At 34.0% G+C, this 15,445-nt stretch overlaps 1 protein-coding gene across 1 annotated transcript in view; it reads right to left on the reverse strand.

Annotated features, from left to right (window-relative positions):
* LOC102883927 (fibronectin type III domain containing protein 3C1-like) overlaps nt 1-15,445 on the reverse strand; it is a 42,493-nt gene that overhangs the window by 20,644 nt on the left and 6,404 nt on the right. The window contains 20 exon segments of the mRNA XM_025049771.1: nt 1,871-2,020; nt 2,995-3,108; nt 3,273-3,379; nt 3,697-3,802; nt 3,951-4,069; nt 4,500-4,568; nt 5,194-5,332; nt 5,558-5,647; nt 6,282-6,456; nt 6,541-6,662; nt 6,773-6,826; nt 7,355-7,493; nt 7,849-7,908; nt 9,509-9,651; nt 9,983-10,101; nt 10,531-11,540; nt 11,612-11,810; nt 12,054-12,239; nt 12,852-13,137; nt 14,452-14,528. Coding sequence (XP_024905539.1) covers nt 1,871-2,020; nt 2,995-3,108; nt 3,273-3,379; nt 3,697-3,802; nt 3,951-4,069; nt 4,500-4,568; nt 5,194-5,332; nt 5,558-5,647; nt 6,282-6,456; nt 6,541-6,662; nt 6,773-6,826; nt 7,355-7,493; nt 7,849-7,908; nt 9,509-9,651; nt 9,983-10,101; nt 10,531-11,540; nt 11,612-11,810; nt 12,054-12,239; nt 12,852-13,137; nt 14,452-14,528 — 3,464 coding nt within the window.

Raw genomic sequence — 15,445 nt, forward strand, 5'->3', positions numbered from 1 at the left:
AGTTAACATAGCATTTCACCGCCTAGATCTTTCTCTGTGATGCTGAGTAGAGATGGGGGCTAAGCTCTCTACTGGACCTCGCTGACAGCAAATAAGGGGGGACCTGAGTGCTGACTAGCCCTGCTTCCCATATCCTGTTTCAGTTTGTTGGTAGGTGGAAGTGTAGGTTTAGCTTCCAACTGGGCCTCACTGACACAGGAGTAGCTGTAGAGTGCTAAATAGTCCAAATCATATCGTCTTTTCAGTCTCTTGCTACTGGATGGGAGTGGAGGCTCAGCTTGCCAACACTATCCCTGCTGGGGAATTAGAGTACTGCTGCCTGCTTCTGTCAGAGTTATGTGCAATCGTAAGCTCCTTGCTTGGCTATACTGACACCAGTTGGCAAGGGAATGGGAGCAGAACACTGCCTACTTCTGCCAAGCAGGGGATAGAAGATTAACCCTCTGCTTGGCCCTGCCCAAACTGAAACCTCTGGGTAGGGAAATTAAAGCATGTTGCTTGCTTCTGGGGTGAATTGGATGGTCAGCTTTCTACTCGGCCTGTTGAAACTTCAGGGGTGGGGAAGGGCAGGGGTGTGTGTGGTTTTTCCATTGATGTTTGGCCAGAGTAAGGTAGGTAATATTTTCTGTTGTTAGGCTACCATTTCCCAGTCATTTTCCTTGGCACGGGGAAAAGGCTTTTTTGGGGAGTTTTTTTTCCTGTCTGTCCCTCTTGGCAGTTTGGAGTCAGAGACTTCTCCTGCACCTTTTTTTGGATATGTGGGAGGTGATAAGAAAACCTAGAGGGCTCAACACTATGTTGTTCCTCAATTTATGAGGTCCCTAGGATCTTTTTCCACATTTTTCTTTCCATCATTCAGTCATCCTATGCTTGTTTGTTGTGTCATGTTCAGGGTTTTTCAGTTGTAAGGACAGCCTGGGAGGTGTGGGGATACTCTGTCTTGGCAGGAACCCATTTCACTGATTTTTACCTTTAATATCTTTCAAATCTATTAACATTTCAGCTTTCCTACTGCAGTAGCCAACCTATCCTTTGGACTATTGTGGTGGCATTCTAACTAATAAATATATATTGTGAAAACATTTTTTCAACACAAAAAATAGGGACACCCAGAAATCTGACAAGATTTTTAAAAAGCAACTTCCAGTTGTGAAAGGCAATCTGGGAGATGCAGTTTAGATGCCAGTATTAGGGCTCCTAGAGTTTGATGGCTTAACTTTATAGGGATAACATATCAGGTTGTTTTAAATTTGGATTATCTCCCCAAACCTGAGAGTTAGGAGGCTTATAATTCTAGTAGCTCAAAAGAGGAAGAGATCACTTCCAGCTAAAGTTTTCAGGGAAACATTTATATAAAAGCTTGGTTTTATGGGACAAGAGAGGCAACACAGTATGAATAAATGTACAAGGCATACTTGGGGGCAGTGGTAGAGTAAACTTGTTTGAAATAGTTTATGTAGTTTATACTAATTGATAATAATTATCACTTTGGGTGCTTTTTAAATACATAGATTAGCAAGTCTTTGGATTAGAAATTTTGATTAATAGGTCTAAGTAAAGGTGCAGAAATCAGTGTTTTTAAATAAGCATTTCAGGTGATTAAGTTCAGGAAAATTCTGGAAATACGTAACTGTAGAGAAAATAATGGCAGATCAAGTTGGAATAGGAAGTAGGTGCCAGATTATGTGGGGTTTAAATGTGAGGTGAAGGAGCTTAGAATGTTGTTACTGAATATGGGGAATATTTAAGATTTAGAAGTCTGTGATCCCCTTCTGGTTTCTACACTGGAAATGGTGCCAGTATCATGAATGTAGATAACATAAGTTAATAGCTGTTGCCTTATTTACATTGGAAGAACTGTCACGATTACCTGAACTCTGCAAAAATACGTAGTTGCAGGAATGAGACTTTTAACTTCATAGCTCAGACAAGGGCCAGTGTAAATCAAGTGCATTGATTCTTCAGTTTGTCCCCATTCTAGTCTGTAATCAATGATTTCAGCACCATTACATACAGGAATCTGAAAGATGCAACAAACAGATATTGATTCTTTCTGTTAGTGTTCACTTACTAGATACTGTGGAAAGTTACATGTTCCTTTCGATTTCATGGTATGAAATAGACAAGTGTAGAAATAATTAAACATAAGACAGAAAGCTATAATTAATATTAAAAGGCTCAAATAAAATTAAGATAAAGGATTGACTAATCCCACATATTTGATGAATTACTATTCTTAATTTATTAACATTATTTTCAAATGAGTTACTTAAAAATGAGCAAACTTAGATATATTAATGCTGCTTAATATTGCTATTGATCAGTGGAATCAAACACAAACACCAGTACTCTGGCTTTTGCACAGTGATGCAATCAGACATGTCATTTATTATTATCAGATTAAAGCTTTAGTGTCAATGCCAAAAACCCTCTGCTAGAGTCTGGGGAAAAAGGGAAGAAAAATTCAAAGGTATTTAGTTGACTTCATAACTAGTCCAAATCTTATCTTTTGAGCTTGATTAGTTTGATTGGGAAGATATTCACATGAATATAAAAATTGTTATTTTCAAAAGTTTCATTACCTCATAGTCACATTTCTTATGTGTCATACTATAGAGTTACATACAAATACTACCAGAGATTTCCTAATGAAGCTTTTCAAAAAATCTTAAGTTCTATAAATTGATTTAATTTTATTATGTCTTATTTTGATTTTAAAAATTTAATTTGTTACCTATTGATTGTCTGTTTGGTTTTCCAAGTTTATTATCTTTCATTATAGGATCTGGAAAGCAGGGTTACCATAGTCTTAGCCTTCCTAATAGCACTACTATCAGGTCTAGCACCAGTGTGTTCTAGAATCATGGTCAAAATTTATGGAACCCTAATCTAAAGTCTGACTTCTTAGGATGTTCTAGACTTTCAAAAAACTTTCTAAACCAATTATTGTGCTTTTATATCACCAAAGATAATAAAAATAAATTGATAACATACTCCCCAACTAATAACAACACAGGTTGAACCTTTGCAGGTAAGCACAGGTGTACCACATTGAGAAGGAGGGCTTGGGCCTGGCATAGTTTCACAGCTCGTTGAATGAGATCCAAACTACAAATAAACATAAACAAACAAATAAGCAAACACACAAATTATTGTGTAGGCATGGTCACTCCCCACCTTGACAGGAAGTAGAAGCATATATTCATCCAAAGTGAAATGAACTAAAAATGAATTAACTGAATAATATAATTACCCCATCTCTATTTACTCACTGTGCATCTTGCTTCAGAGCCAGAGTTCTCTTGTGTGTCATCTTGGTTCTCTTTTGCCTTTTTGGCATATGTAAGTGCTTCAGAGCTTCTATTAAGAGGAGGATTGTCTAAAAATATGTAAAATAAACAATTTTTTTTCATGTAATTTTAAGGGTGCTTCTTTAAAATAATACAAAATAAGAAGACTGTGAAAACAAAGTAACAGAATTCTAATTATATTAATTTATGCCAATTAACTTTTTAATTTCCAGATTTTAAGAAATTTTATAATTTCAATTAACAAGAAATCATTTCCTAAACATTATTTGATTTTGTAGCACAAGAAAAGCATTTGCTCTGCTTTAATAACATTTAATATATAAAAAGCAGAGGTTATAAAACAAGAAATTTAGGTCAGTCATTCAAATCATACAAGAAGCCTCACCACATTGGATGCTGTTTTCTTTGGACTTGGCTTTACCATTCGATGGTGGAGGACAGCAAGATGAAGGAGAGAGGGTAGGTGTTTGAATAGTCAATGTATCTGAAGGCTAAGAAAAATACAAAATACCTTATGACTATAACGACTTCAAGTTCAGTTTTGTAAAACATTGAGTAATATAATATAATACAGTTCATATGATACAGTAATATGATACAATTCTCAATTTAAAAACTTTTCTCTTTCTCTTTCCTCACCTGGCTTTGGCCTATGGGCGAAGTGCAAAAGACTCTCAGTTTATATGTAGTACCAGGTTGCAGGTGATCATATAGAAATTCCCTCATGGTTCCATTGTAGATTATGTTCCAGAAATTTACTGAAAGGATAAAAGCAAATTTATCCAATTTATTTATAAGTAACTTATAAGTTTTATGAGTTCTTGTTGTTATCTCATGTATATACTAAGTAATAACCATTTTGAAAATTAGCTGTGGTCCAATTACCTACTTAAAATAGTCAACTATTTATATTCCCTGTAGAATTAATCATAAAATCATAAAAGATTAATAAGTAAACATGATTTGTGACCAAAAACTGGAGAAATCCAGGTAAGTTCTGGGGTTTAGTTAATAGTATTGTACCAATGCCAGTTTCCGGTTTTGATAATTGCATGGTGGTTATATAAGATATTAGTGTTAAGAGGAGCTTAGTGAAGGTTATACATGGAAATTCTGTATACTAATTTTGCAGCTTCTAGGAAAATCTAAAATTATTTCAAAATGAAAACAAAAGTCATGATGCCTTACCATCCAAATTTTCATTAACTTCTAAACTGTAACTTGAAATATATGTTCCACCATTATCTTTGGGTGGTTCTGAAAAAAGAAATAAAATTATTCTTGAACAAACTTAAAAGTCTTTCAGTGGAATGTTATCTCATATAGTAAAATTTTTTTCACAGGGGAGGAAAATACAAACATGAAACTTAATAGGATATTAATATTCAGATATTAACAAAGATGATAAAAACAATCCAAGTTACATGGATTATGTACTTGGAATATTAGATATGAAGCATTTAATTAATATTTTAAAGTTCTTTGGAAGAGACTGAAATGTTAAGTATACATATCTTAAAGTTGACTTTGTCAGTCTAGAGGCAAAATTTGTATAAATATAATTTCTTGTCAACTTAACATTTACCATTGATGTATTCTTCTAATAGTGGCCCCTATATTAGATATAGTCTTACTTGGAATAACCATAATTTAAAGGCCCATATAAAGTTCAGTAATTTGTTCATTCATGAGTTAATAAGATAGCAATAGAGAACTAGAAAAAACAATACAGTTTACAACTAAACTAACTTATATGGTGAACTATTTCATATACAAATGATTAAGAGAATATTTTGTAAAGCTAGGGGCAATTAGATTTCTTCTCAATAGTTAATAGTAAGGCAGTGGGGGTGAATTTTAAATACAAAAAAAAATTACTTACCCCATCCAATTTTTACTCTGTGTGCATGGATCTTTCCCTTTATATATGGTTTTTTAGGGGGTCCAGGGTTATCTGGACAGGTAGTATATTTTACTTCTCCACTGGGGTTACTCCTTCCCTCCATATTGTAGGCAAAGATCTGTTTAAAAGAGAATACCTTGTTTGACCACTAGAAATAAATGTGTGATTTGAAAATGTGTATAGGTTGCAAATAATATAAAGCAAGTTACTTGACTGAAAATTTTTGAGAACTAAATGCAAAATAAGGTTTAATTTCAACCAAAATAGACACATTTTTATCTCTAGTGAAGAGCATAATTTTATATTAAAATGTAAAAGAAATTTATAAATTATAGCCACATACCCTGAACTTGTATGTAGTACTTCTCCGAAGATTTTTTATAGTGCATGAAATATTAACTTATTTTCCATCTGGGTGGTCCCGAGCAAGTCCCTTAATCAATCTGAACCTCAGTTTCTCTATATAAAAATGGAGATAATTTTTACTTTAAAGGGCTCCAATTTTAAGAATGTAATGAAATGATGTATATGAAAGCACTTAGCATATTACTTACACAGAGCACTTCTTGTTAGTTGCTTTATTTAAAATATGGCAAAATATACATAACTAAATTTATAGCTGCTTTTTAAGTTGACTAGCCTATTCAGTTTAGACTTGAAAGTTCAGAATGGAATGATACGGTTCACCCACTCACATCAGAATACCAGGGAGATGAGGAAAGGGCTTGCCCTAGTAGAAGTATGCAGAGGATCTGTGTGACCAGACAAGGTTGGTGGGGATAGACCCAAAGCTGAAGAACTAACACACTTCTCTGAGTCTCTCTATTCTGTTGTTATGGCTGCTACTGCTTCTAGCTAATTTACAGGGACTTGGGTACCTTCAGATCTCCCTGTGCAGGCTTGCCTAACCTTGTTTCTGCATTGGTCCCATCCAAAACACAGAGACTAAAGAATCATGCAGTTTGAAAATAAATTAAATTAATCAAAGTTTTTTTTCAGTGTAAAATGCATATAAAATGTACCTAAGACTAAAGTTGAAGATTAAAACATATGAAAAGAAAACTTACAGATCCTGCTTCTTCCATTTCTAGTACATAAGTAAGGCTATCATTTAGGTTTGTGTTAGTTGGGGCACACCACTCTAGTGACAAAGTACAGATTCCTGCTTCTTTTAGCTTAGGTGGCAAAGGAGTTGGAGGCATAGTTCCTGATGTATAGAAGACTACTATTTCACTGAAATCACTGAAAAATAAATTGAGATGGAAAAATTAGTTTCAGGTTCTTATTGAAGCATAGACTTTTAAATATTGCAATAATTCAGTATACCTCAAGCCAAAGTTATTTTTGGCAGCTAATCTGAATGAATATTTTGTAGAAGCATTCAGTTTAAGGATCTTATGCTGTTTCATGGTACCAGTATAGCAACTTTTGAAGTCTTCACCTTTGCCCTTAATAATATACAAAAAAATTAGAATATTATAAAATGCTACAAATAACAAAAATTCATAATGTTAATAATAATTTACGTTCAAATGTTTTTAAAAATAAAACTGTTTACCTCATCCCATTCCAAAAGGAAGCCATTTATTTTGGAACCATTATCATTGGAACCCTAAAAATATCAGGAAGATAAGATTATGATAGGGTCTTTTCCCACAGTGTTTATATATATATGTGTGTATAAGGAGATATAAAATTAAAGTGATAGAAATTATTGTAAAATTAATCTTATATTTTATTTTTGAAGCAATCCAGATTTTAAAATTAAAATGAAATTTTTACAGTCTATAAGATATGCCCAAATTATGTTTTGTTGTGTCTTTCAAATTTTATGAAAACAAGAAAGTCCTTAAGTAAATTGAAAGGTAGACTTATTGGTAGCTACAATTATAAATAAATTAGGTTGTAAAAATTGACACTTCAACTTTTAATAATTATTGAAATTCCGATTGACATTTCCCAATTTACTTGATGCTTGATATAGACAGAGGAGAAAGATGATTATGGAGAAGGAAAAGTGCTAGGGAAATACGTCAGATTAGGCGTGCATAATTTCATATTTAAAATTCAGGACAAAGTAGAAAGAATGTTTTTAAATTAAAAAAATATGTTGAAGAGGTTTTGGCAGTAAAATCCTTACTTTCCACTGTAAATTCAGGCTGCTCTTGGATCGGTTAATCAGTTTGGGTGCAAGTGGAGGGTCTGGTTCGCAACCTGGAGTTGTGAAGCTAACCACTTCAGACACGGTTTTGTGTGCTGAGCCTCTTATGGCTGTAATTCTAAAAATGTAATGACAATTGTAAGCTTTCAAATATATATCTTAACATATGTATTAAATTGCATACTAGAGTTTCCAGATATATTTCTTAAAAGTTAATTATAAAAAAATTTTCTAATAGCACAAAGCTGAATCATTGCAGTCAGTGGCTCCCAAATCACCCTTTCACCTGCTCTAAATGAAAGAAAGTGAACTAATGCTGGATTTGGAGAGGTTGCTTTGAAGCTTGAAGGAAAAGCCACTGCTAGCAAGTATAGCAAGGCTGACTGCAAGAATCATAAGTAATGAACTGAGACAGACTGGGGAATCTGGCTGGCTACAGTGTAGGAGGAGAATGTGTAGGATGGAGTTCTTACCTTACAAAATAGGCCATGGATGGTTGTAGCTCAAGTAGAGTAAATGTAAGTCCATCACCACTGTGAAGATAACCTTTGTTTATAACAGATCTTATACATATTTAATATCTAAGTAACATTCCTAATCTTATATAATCAACTCATAAACTAAGAAGCACAATTCTCCCTGAAGTTTAGATAATTTTATATTAATGCAAAAAATTATATTAATAATTCAAAATTCTTCATTGGCATGCCAAATTGATACAGCTTTAAGAAATGAAACTTTATCATTTTACCACTGCAACTTCTTCACACTGTAATAATACAGATATGTTTTTAGCTTATTTTAAATAGCATTGATATGAAAAGGCTCAGAGACAACACCATACATCATGCAATTTATTTGTTCAGTCACAAAGAGCAATCTTTCTTAAGTGGGCACCTGTCTGCTACAGTGGATAGAGTAGCTGTGCTTCCACACATCTTCTTGAGCTAGCAGTCATAAGTACCTAGCTGTACACTACCACCTCAAGTAGCTCCTTCAGGCTCTAAACCCTGAAATATCTTCCAAAAAGACCTAAAAGATTGTTACTTCTAAGCGAAGGCTGATACGTCTAAGCAAAGGCCACTCAAGGTTGCAGAGTGATCAGAGGTATAGATAGGCAAGCATATCTTTGTAAAAAACAACTTTTGTGAAATACATAACACCAGAAAAAGACCACCCTGTAAATTAAAGCAAAACTTTATAAATAGCTATTCATCACATTTTACATCTTCTCACCTCTCTACCCAATATAAAAGATTGTATATTGTAATTCTTAAATTTAAAATTTCTAGCTGCCAATTATAAAAGAAATAAAACTTTACATAATAACTAATTACATTCAGATTTTCACTTTGAATCTGAATAAAGATGACAAATTCTGCAAATAAACTTTAAGGTGTGTTATGATTTTTAAACTGCTATGGAGATTCAGGTCTCTGACTTATTTCTTGTTTAGTTTGGTGGGCAAAGGAATTTCTTTTTCTTCCCTACTTGGAATTTCCTTCTCACTGTGATTCTCCTCTCAGCATGCTCTTTTTCAGATTGTATGTCCCTATCCAGTCAAGAATCTGTTTTAAATAGTTGGTTATGCTCTTGCTGTGTCCTGCACTATATCTTTCCTAGTCCTGGTTCTATATTCTGAGCACATTCCTAAAATCATCCTGTTACTATCATAGCTCAATTTTGTAACTAGCTCATGTAATTAAATTCTCAGGAGATCCCAAGTCTTAAATTTCCATTGAAATGTAAATATCTCGCTTGTATACCCAAAGGCCTGCCATCCTGTGATACTTACTGCTTCCCTAAAGTGACCTAAGAGAGAAAAAGATAAGGAAGAATTGGAGGGAACTTATTCTTCTCCTAGTCTAAACTTGTCAAATAGAAAAGCTGTAAACCAAGAGAGGGGACCAGTTGTTACTTAAGGTCCCTCTTAGCTCTAACATGATTCAGTGAATTTCGTGACTGACCTTGCAACTTACCACCACTATCTCTGTAGAAAATTGCATTCAAAGATTGGAAAAAATTACAGAAGAATCTTTAGGACTCAGCCCAGATATAAGTTGAGGTCTACATGTTTAGATAGACTATTTGAATTGAATAAGAAATATGAGATGATTAAAAAGAAAGGCTTACGTGTACACATTTTTATATTTTCCATTTTTACTGCTCTTGGATAGTGCCAATTCAAATGTTACAGGAGATTTAGTATGATCACATTTCTCAGAGCCATGCAGTTCCCATGAAATAACAGCAGATCTTGTTTGAATATCGGAAACCTAAAATAAATAACAAAAATTCAAGTAGGATACTTAAAATTTATAATTGGTAATTTATGCTGTAATCTTGCCCTAGGTTTCGTTTGATGCTAAGTATATCCTCATATTAGGTACTTAAATACTGTGATTAAACAATGAGCCATTAATATTATCTTTAGCAATGACACATTGGATCTTTATATATTGAATGGCTAAAGGAGATTATGAAATTTTAACCAGGTAAGGGCTTCAAATTATAACTGTACTAGAGAAAAATGTCAGTGAATTTGCATGTTTTAGAGTGATAAAGTAAATTAAAAGAAAAAATTAAATATTCATTTTAGTTACTTACTACAGGTTTCTTGATGCTGAAACAGCATGACTTTCCATGTTCTGTTCTGCATTCTAAAAGTAAAAGAAAAAAGCACCCCAAACAAAATATTACATTGGCAAAAACAAAATAAGTTGTATCTATTGTACAATTAGAAATACATCATCAAGAAAACTAAACACCTAGTAGCAATTTACATTGAAAGTTTTAAAAGAAAAGAGCAGTCAAAGTGTACATTATTAAACAAACTCAAGAGATGAAAAATGTCCCCAATTTAAGTAAAATCATGTGAACTTGTTAGGACTATAATTTGGAATGTTTCACTGACAGGCAACCACAAAGTATTATGTGGCATGCACAAAAGATACCTGGCACACTTTGCATGAAGATGGACTGCATGACTTAAAAAGGCATTCTAATTGTGGTCTCATTAAGAATTTAGAGATAGGGGTACAAAAAAGACAAGAGGAAATGGAAGCAGAAAATGGCACGTAAATTTTAAAATGCGCTGAGGTTCCTAAACATTACGATGCTGTTCATTGGAAACAAAAACAAACTCCTGACCTTACCTTTTTCTGCTTCATTTGATGATGGGCTCTTGCTTTGTTTTCCACTTGGTTTTTGCTTGATATCTCCATTTCTTCTAGCCTTCTGTTTCTTTCTATGACTAATCTCAACATGAACATTGACAGTATTGGAAGTGCTAGCAGCATGGGAAGTACTGAGAGCATCATCAGTTGCAGAAGTGTTGGGAACACTTTCAGAGATGGGAGTGTTGGGAACATTGTCAGAAGTGGAAGAGCTTAGAGTACTGTCGGAAGTGGAAGTCTTGGCATAATTCATGCTAGAAAGGCTCAGGACACTATCAATGGTGGAAGGGTGCACAGCAGTGTCTGTAGTGGTACTAGGAACATGGTCAGTGGAAGAATTGCTGGGCGTATTATCAGTGATGTAAGTGCTTGGAGGGTTGTCAACAGTGTAAGTACTGGACGTATTGTCAGCAGTGTGAATGTTCAGATCATTGTTCACAGTGTAGGTACTTGGAGCATTATTCACAGTGCAGGTACTTGGAGCATTGTCCACAGTGTAGGTACTTGGAGCATTGTCCACAGTGTAGGTTGTTGGAGCATTGTCCACAGTGTAGGTGGTTGGAGCATTGTCTACAGTGTAGGTACTTGGAGCATTGTCCACAGTGTAGGTTGTTGGAGTATTGTCCACAGTGTAGGTGGTTGGAGCATTGTCTACAGTGTAGGTACTTGGAGCATTGTCCACAGTGTAGGTTGTTGGAGTATTGTCCACAGTGTAGGTGGTTGGAGCATTGTCTACAGTGTAGGTACTTGGAGCATTGTCCACAGTGTAGGTTGTTGGAGTATTGTCCACAGTGTAGGTGGTTGGAGCATTGTCTACAGTGTAGGTACTTGGAGCATTGTCCACAGTGTAGGTTGTTGGAGTATTGTCCACAGTGTAGGTGGTTGGAGCATTGTCTACAGTGTAGGTACTTGGAGCATTGTCCACAGTGTAGGTTGTTGGAGTATTGTCCACAGTGTAGGTGGTTGGAGCATTGTCTACAGTGTAGGTACTTGGAGCATTGTCCACAGTGTAGGTTGTTGGAGTATTGTCCACAGTGTAGGTGGTTGGAGCATTGTCTACAGTGTAGGTACTTGGAGCATTGTCCACAGTGTAGGTTGTTGGAGTACATTGTCCATAGTGTAGGTACTTGGAGCATTGTCCACAGTGTAGGTTGGAGCATTGTCCACAGTGTAGGTACCTGGACCACTGTCCACAGTGTAGGTACCTGGAGCATTGTCCACACTGTAGGTACCTGGAGCACTGTCCACAGTGTAGGTACCTGGAGCATTGTCCACAGTGTAGGTACTGGGAACATTGTCCACAGTGTAGGTACTTGGAGCATTGTCTATAGTGTAGGTACTTGGAGCATTGTCTACAGTGTAGGTACTTGGAACATTGTCCACAGTGTAAGTGCTCAAAGTATTGTCCACAGGGTAGGTGCATGGAGCACTATCCACAGTGTAGGTGCCCAAAGTATTGTCTATAGTGTAGGTGCTTGGAGCATAGTCCACAGTGTAAATACTTGGAGTATCAGGGATACTGGAAATATCATTAGTTTTGTTCACAAGCAAAGAAGTGTTGTTAACCATATAGCTATTCCTATGTCCACCAACTTGGAGTTCTCTCAGTTTTTTCTTCATATGTTCTCCTATTTTAGTAGCCCTTTCATCAAATTGGTTATAATTTGTTCTTCCATGGGAATAGGTTTCTAAAAGAGACAATGGAATACCGTTTAATAATTTTAATAATTTTATATCTCAAGGTCTTTTTAATATTTTTTTCAAACCAACAAAACACCAAAAAGCCATGCTTTACTTTAAAAATTTTTTCCTACTTTGCTTTAATACAGATATGAGATATGTGTGTGTATTTATAATGTATTGATATGTATAGAAAGAAGAACATGAGCAAATATAGATAGTGTTTTCCTAGGGAGTAACTATACTTCTAAATTTTAAGGTCATAAGATGATTATAATATTGACCCTTCAAGTGTCTTTTATATTCTCACTGTATAGCATTAATAACCAAAACATTTTTTAAATGATTTTTCCAATATGATTTAATAAACTCAGTGAGTAAAAATAAATAGCATAAATCACATGCTATATGAAAGTACAAAAAATTTAAAGAAAATTCTGTTTATGAGCATTTTACCTAAAACACAAACCAGTACTTATCATCATCAATCTTAACATACATGTATGAAATATTATACATTCATGGAAATTACTATCTTCTTTTTTCATTTTAATAATTGCCCAAAGCTGTTAATTTTAACAAAATAAAAATACTTCCTATTTAAGAAAATTATATAATACCATGATGCTCAGGGTATATAAATGTTGCTGCTGGTGGTGGCAGTGGTGGTGGTGGTGGTAGTGGTGGTGGTGGTGGCAGCAGCTGCTCTGGCACAGGCTCTTGGATGTAAGGTGGTGGAAATTCCCCTTGAGCTGGGGGATACATCAGTTGAGGGGCTTGTGGATACATAGGTGAAGCTGGTGTGATGAAGTATGATATTTGCGGTATAGTAGCAGGCATGGTTGTGTAGTAGTCAATTGTTTGAGGCACAACAATAATTTTGCGAATCCCATTTTCTTCTACTACCTAAAATGGAAGACAGAGTCATATAAAAATATTAGAATCCATAAATCCAGCATTTTTCCTAATAAGTTTTAGATTTACATCCTGTGCTCTTAATTTAGAAAACCTAAAGGATCAAAAATCAACAATCAAGTGAAACTATGTCAAGCAGGAGGCAAGGTAATTCTTCCTTTTTCCCATATGTATAGCTTTCAAAAAGGTAATTTTTGACAATGGATAATATATTGACATGGTTCAAAACCATAAAGTATAAAAAAGTATACATGAAAAGTTTCCCTCCTAACCCTTATCTGCTCAGTGTCCCCCAGTGGATAACTACTGCTTTTAGTTTATGAGTCTTTCCAGAAGTTCTTTATGCCAATACAAACAAATAATAATATTCTTATTTTTCCTCCTTTTTATTACATAAAGGTAGAATTATTTATACTACTCTGTACCTTATTTTTCACCCTTAGCAATATATCTTGAAGATCTTTCTATATCAGTACATAGAGCTTCCCCATTTTCTTACGCAGCTGAATAGTGCTTCATCATATGGGTTTATTACACAGTCCCCCATTGACAAGCACATAGATTGTTTCCAGTCTTTTGTGGTTATAAACAATATTGTAATGAATAATCTTGTACCTTTATTATCCCAGATTTATGAAAATATATTTTTAGGATAAATTTCTCAAAGTAGAAATGCTAGGTGAAAGGGTATATACATTTGTATTTTTGTTAGATATTGCCTCAATAGCTAATTCCATTTAGAACCAAACCGTATCGTATTGACTTATTTAGTGTGTGTTCTTGATGTTTATAGTTGTGCAATAGAAAAAGACATATTCTCAAGTATAAAACTTCTGAGGCCATGGAATATTTTATTAACCTCTATAGGAGCCATACCTCCCTGCCCATTTTAGGTGCTTGATAAATATTTGAGAAAATTTTAAAAAGTGCCCTTTGTAGTCTGGCAACTGAGAATGAAATACGACTGAACTGAAAATAATAAGTAATTTTAGGGACTAAAGCCCACACATTATCAGAAGACATTACTGTAGCAATTGTAATAGATAATTAAGATTGATTAAAATACAGAAAAACAAAAAACAATGGAGGATTAATGAATATGAAAAGACATGAATTCATTAAATGAATAAGGCAGTCCAAGGAAAGGAAGTTTGTTTAAACATCACTGAAATTGCTTTTTAGCAATGATAACATTAAAGTGAATAAAATAAATAGTATTCTAGAAGTTCTCTTATCATAGTAACACAACGAAAACTATAAATGATAACTTAATGCTAAACACTAAATAAAACCACACTAGTATACCTGAGACATGTAACCAGGAGGAAGGTATATTGGGGGCAAAGTGCCACTTGGTGACATCAGAGGTACATCTGCAGGTCCTAAAAGAGAATTATTATTAATAAATTATTTAATAACTTTAAAGTCCATTTAACTTTGCACAGTGAAAACCAGCTCCAAGGTTTAACAATAGCCAGCCATTTTTATAAATGTATGTTGTTTACTTGCAAAGGAGACTAGGTAAGCATGTAGATGAATCAGTGCAAATTAATCACAACGAGGAAAAATAACCAAGACACATAATAGAGATGGGGTAAAATTTATATTATAAAAATGTTGGCAAATTTTATTGCTAATAAAAATGAACTATAAGCCTCCCAGTATAATTGTACTTTACTTACCTGTTTTTTTCTCACCCCAAATAGTTATACATTGAGAATAGAAGTCTTACTCTGTACTATAAAATATATTTATTATAGTGATGTTACATAATAAAAATTAAATAAATTTTCATTTTAAGGCTTTTCACCAATAATACATACTAAAGTGAAATAGTTTTTAGAAAATAGCATATTATAGAGAAGGGCCCAATGCTACTTTTATACTAGGTATTCTTACACCTTAAATGTAGGATTGCATAGGAACTAAAAATACAACACAGAATGGAGACTTTTATATGTCATCACTTTTATTTATCTGAAGTTATTATAATTAATGTTTAGTTCTAAAAATATATGTGGCTTTCAAGTCCTAGAATGGTAATTTACTTTTAATAATGGGGAAAAATAATAAATATGGGTTCACAATAAATTTTATATAGCAGCCATATGTAATCCATTGCTAAGTTGTAATGTTTTAAGAAATTTTGAGACACAGTACAAAATCACTTAGTTTACAAAATAACTGGCATAAAGACAGAAATAATCATTACTTTGAAATAAATCTTATATGAATTAAATATTAATTTTATATTATTACTGAAGCAATTCTATATTATACCTTTGGTATATATGTATGT

The sequence above is a fragment of the Pteropus alecto genome, unplaced genomic scaffold (assembly GCF_000325575.1).
Source record: "Pteropus alecto unplaced genomic scaffold, ASM32557v1 scaffold126, whole genome shotgun sequence".
NCBI lineage: Eukaryota > Metazoa > Chordata > Mammalia > Chiroptera > Pteropodidae > Pteropus > Pteropus alecto.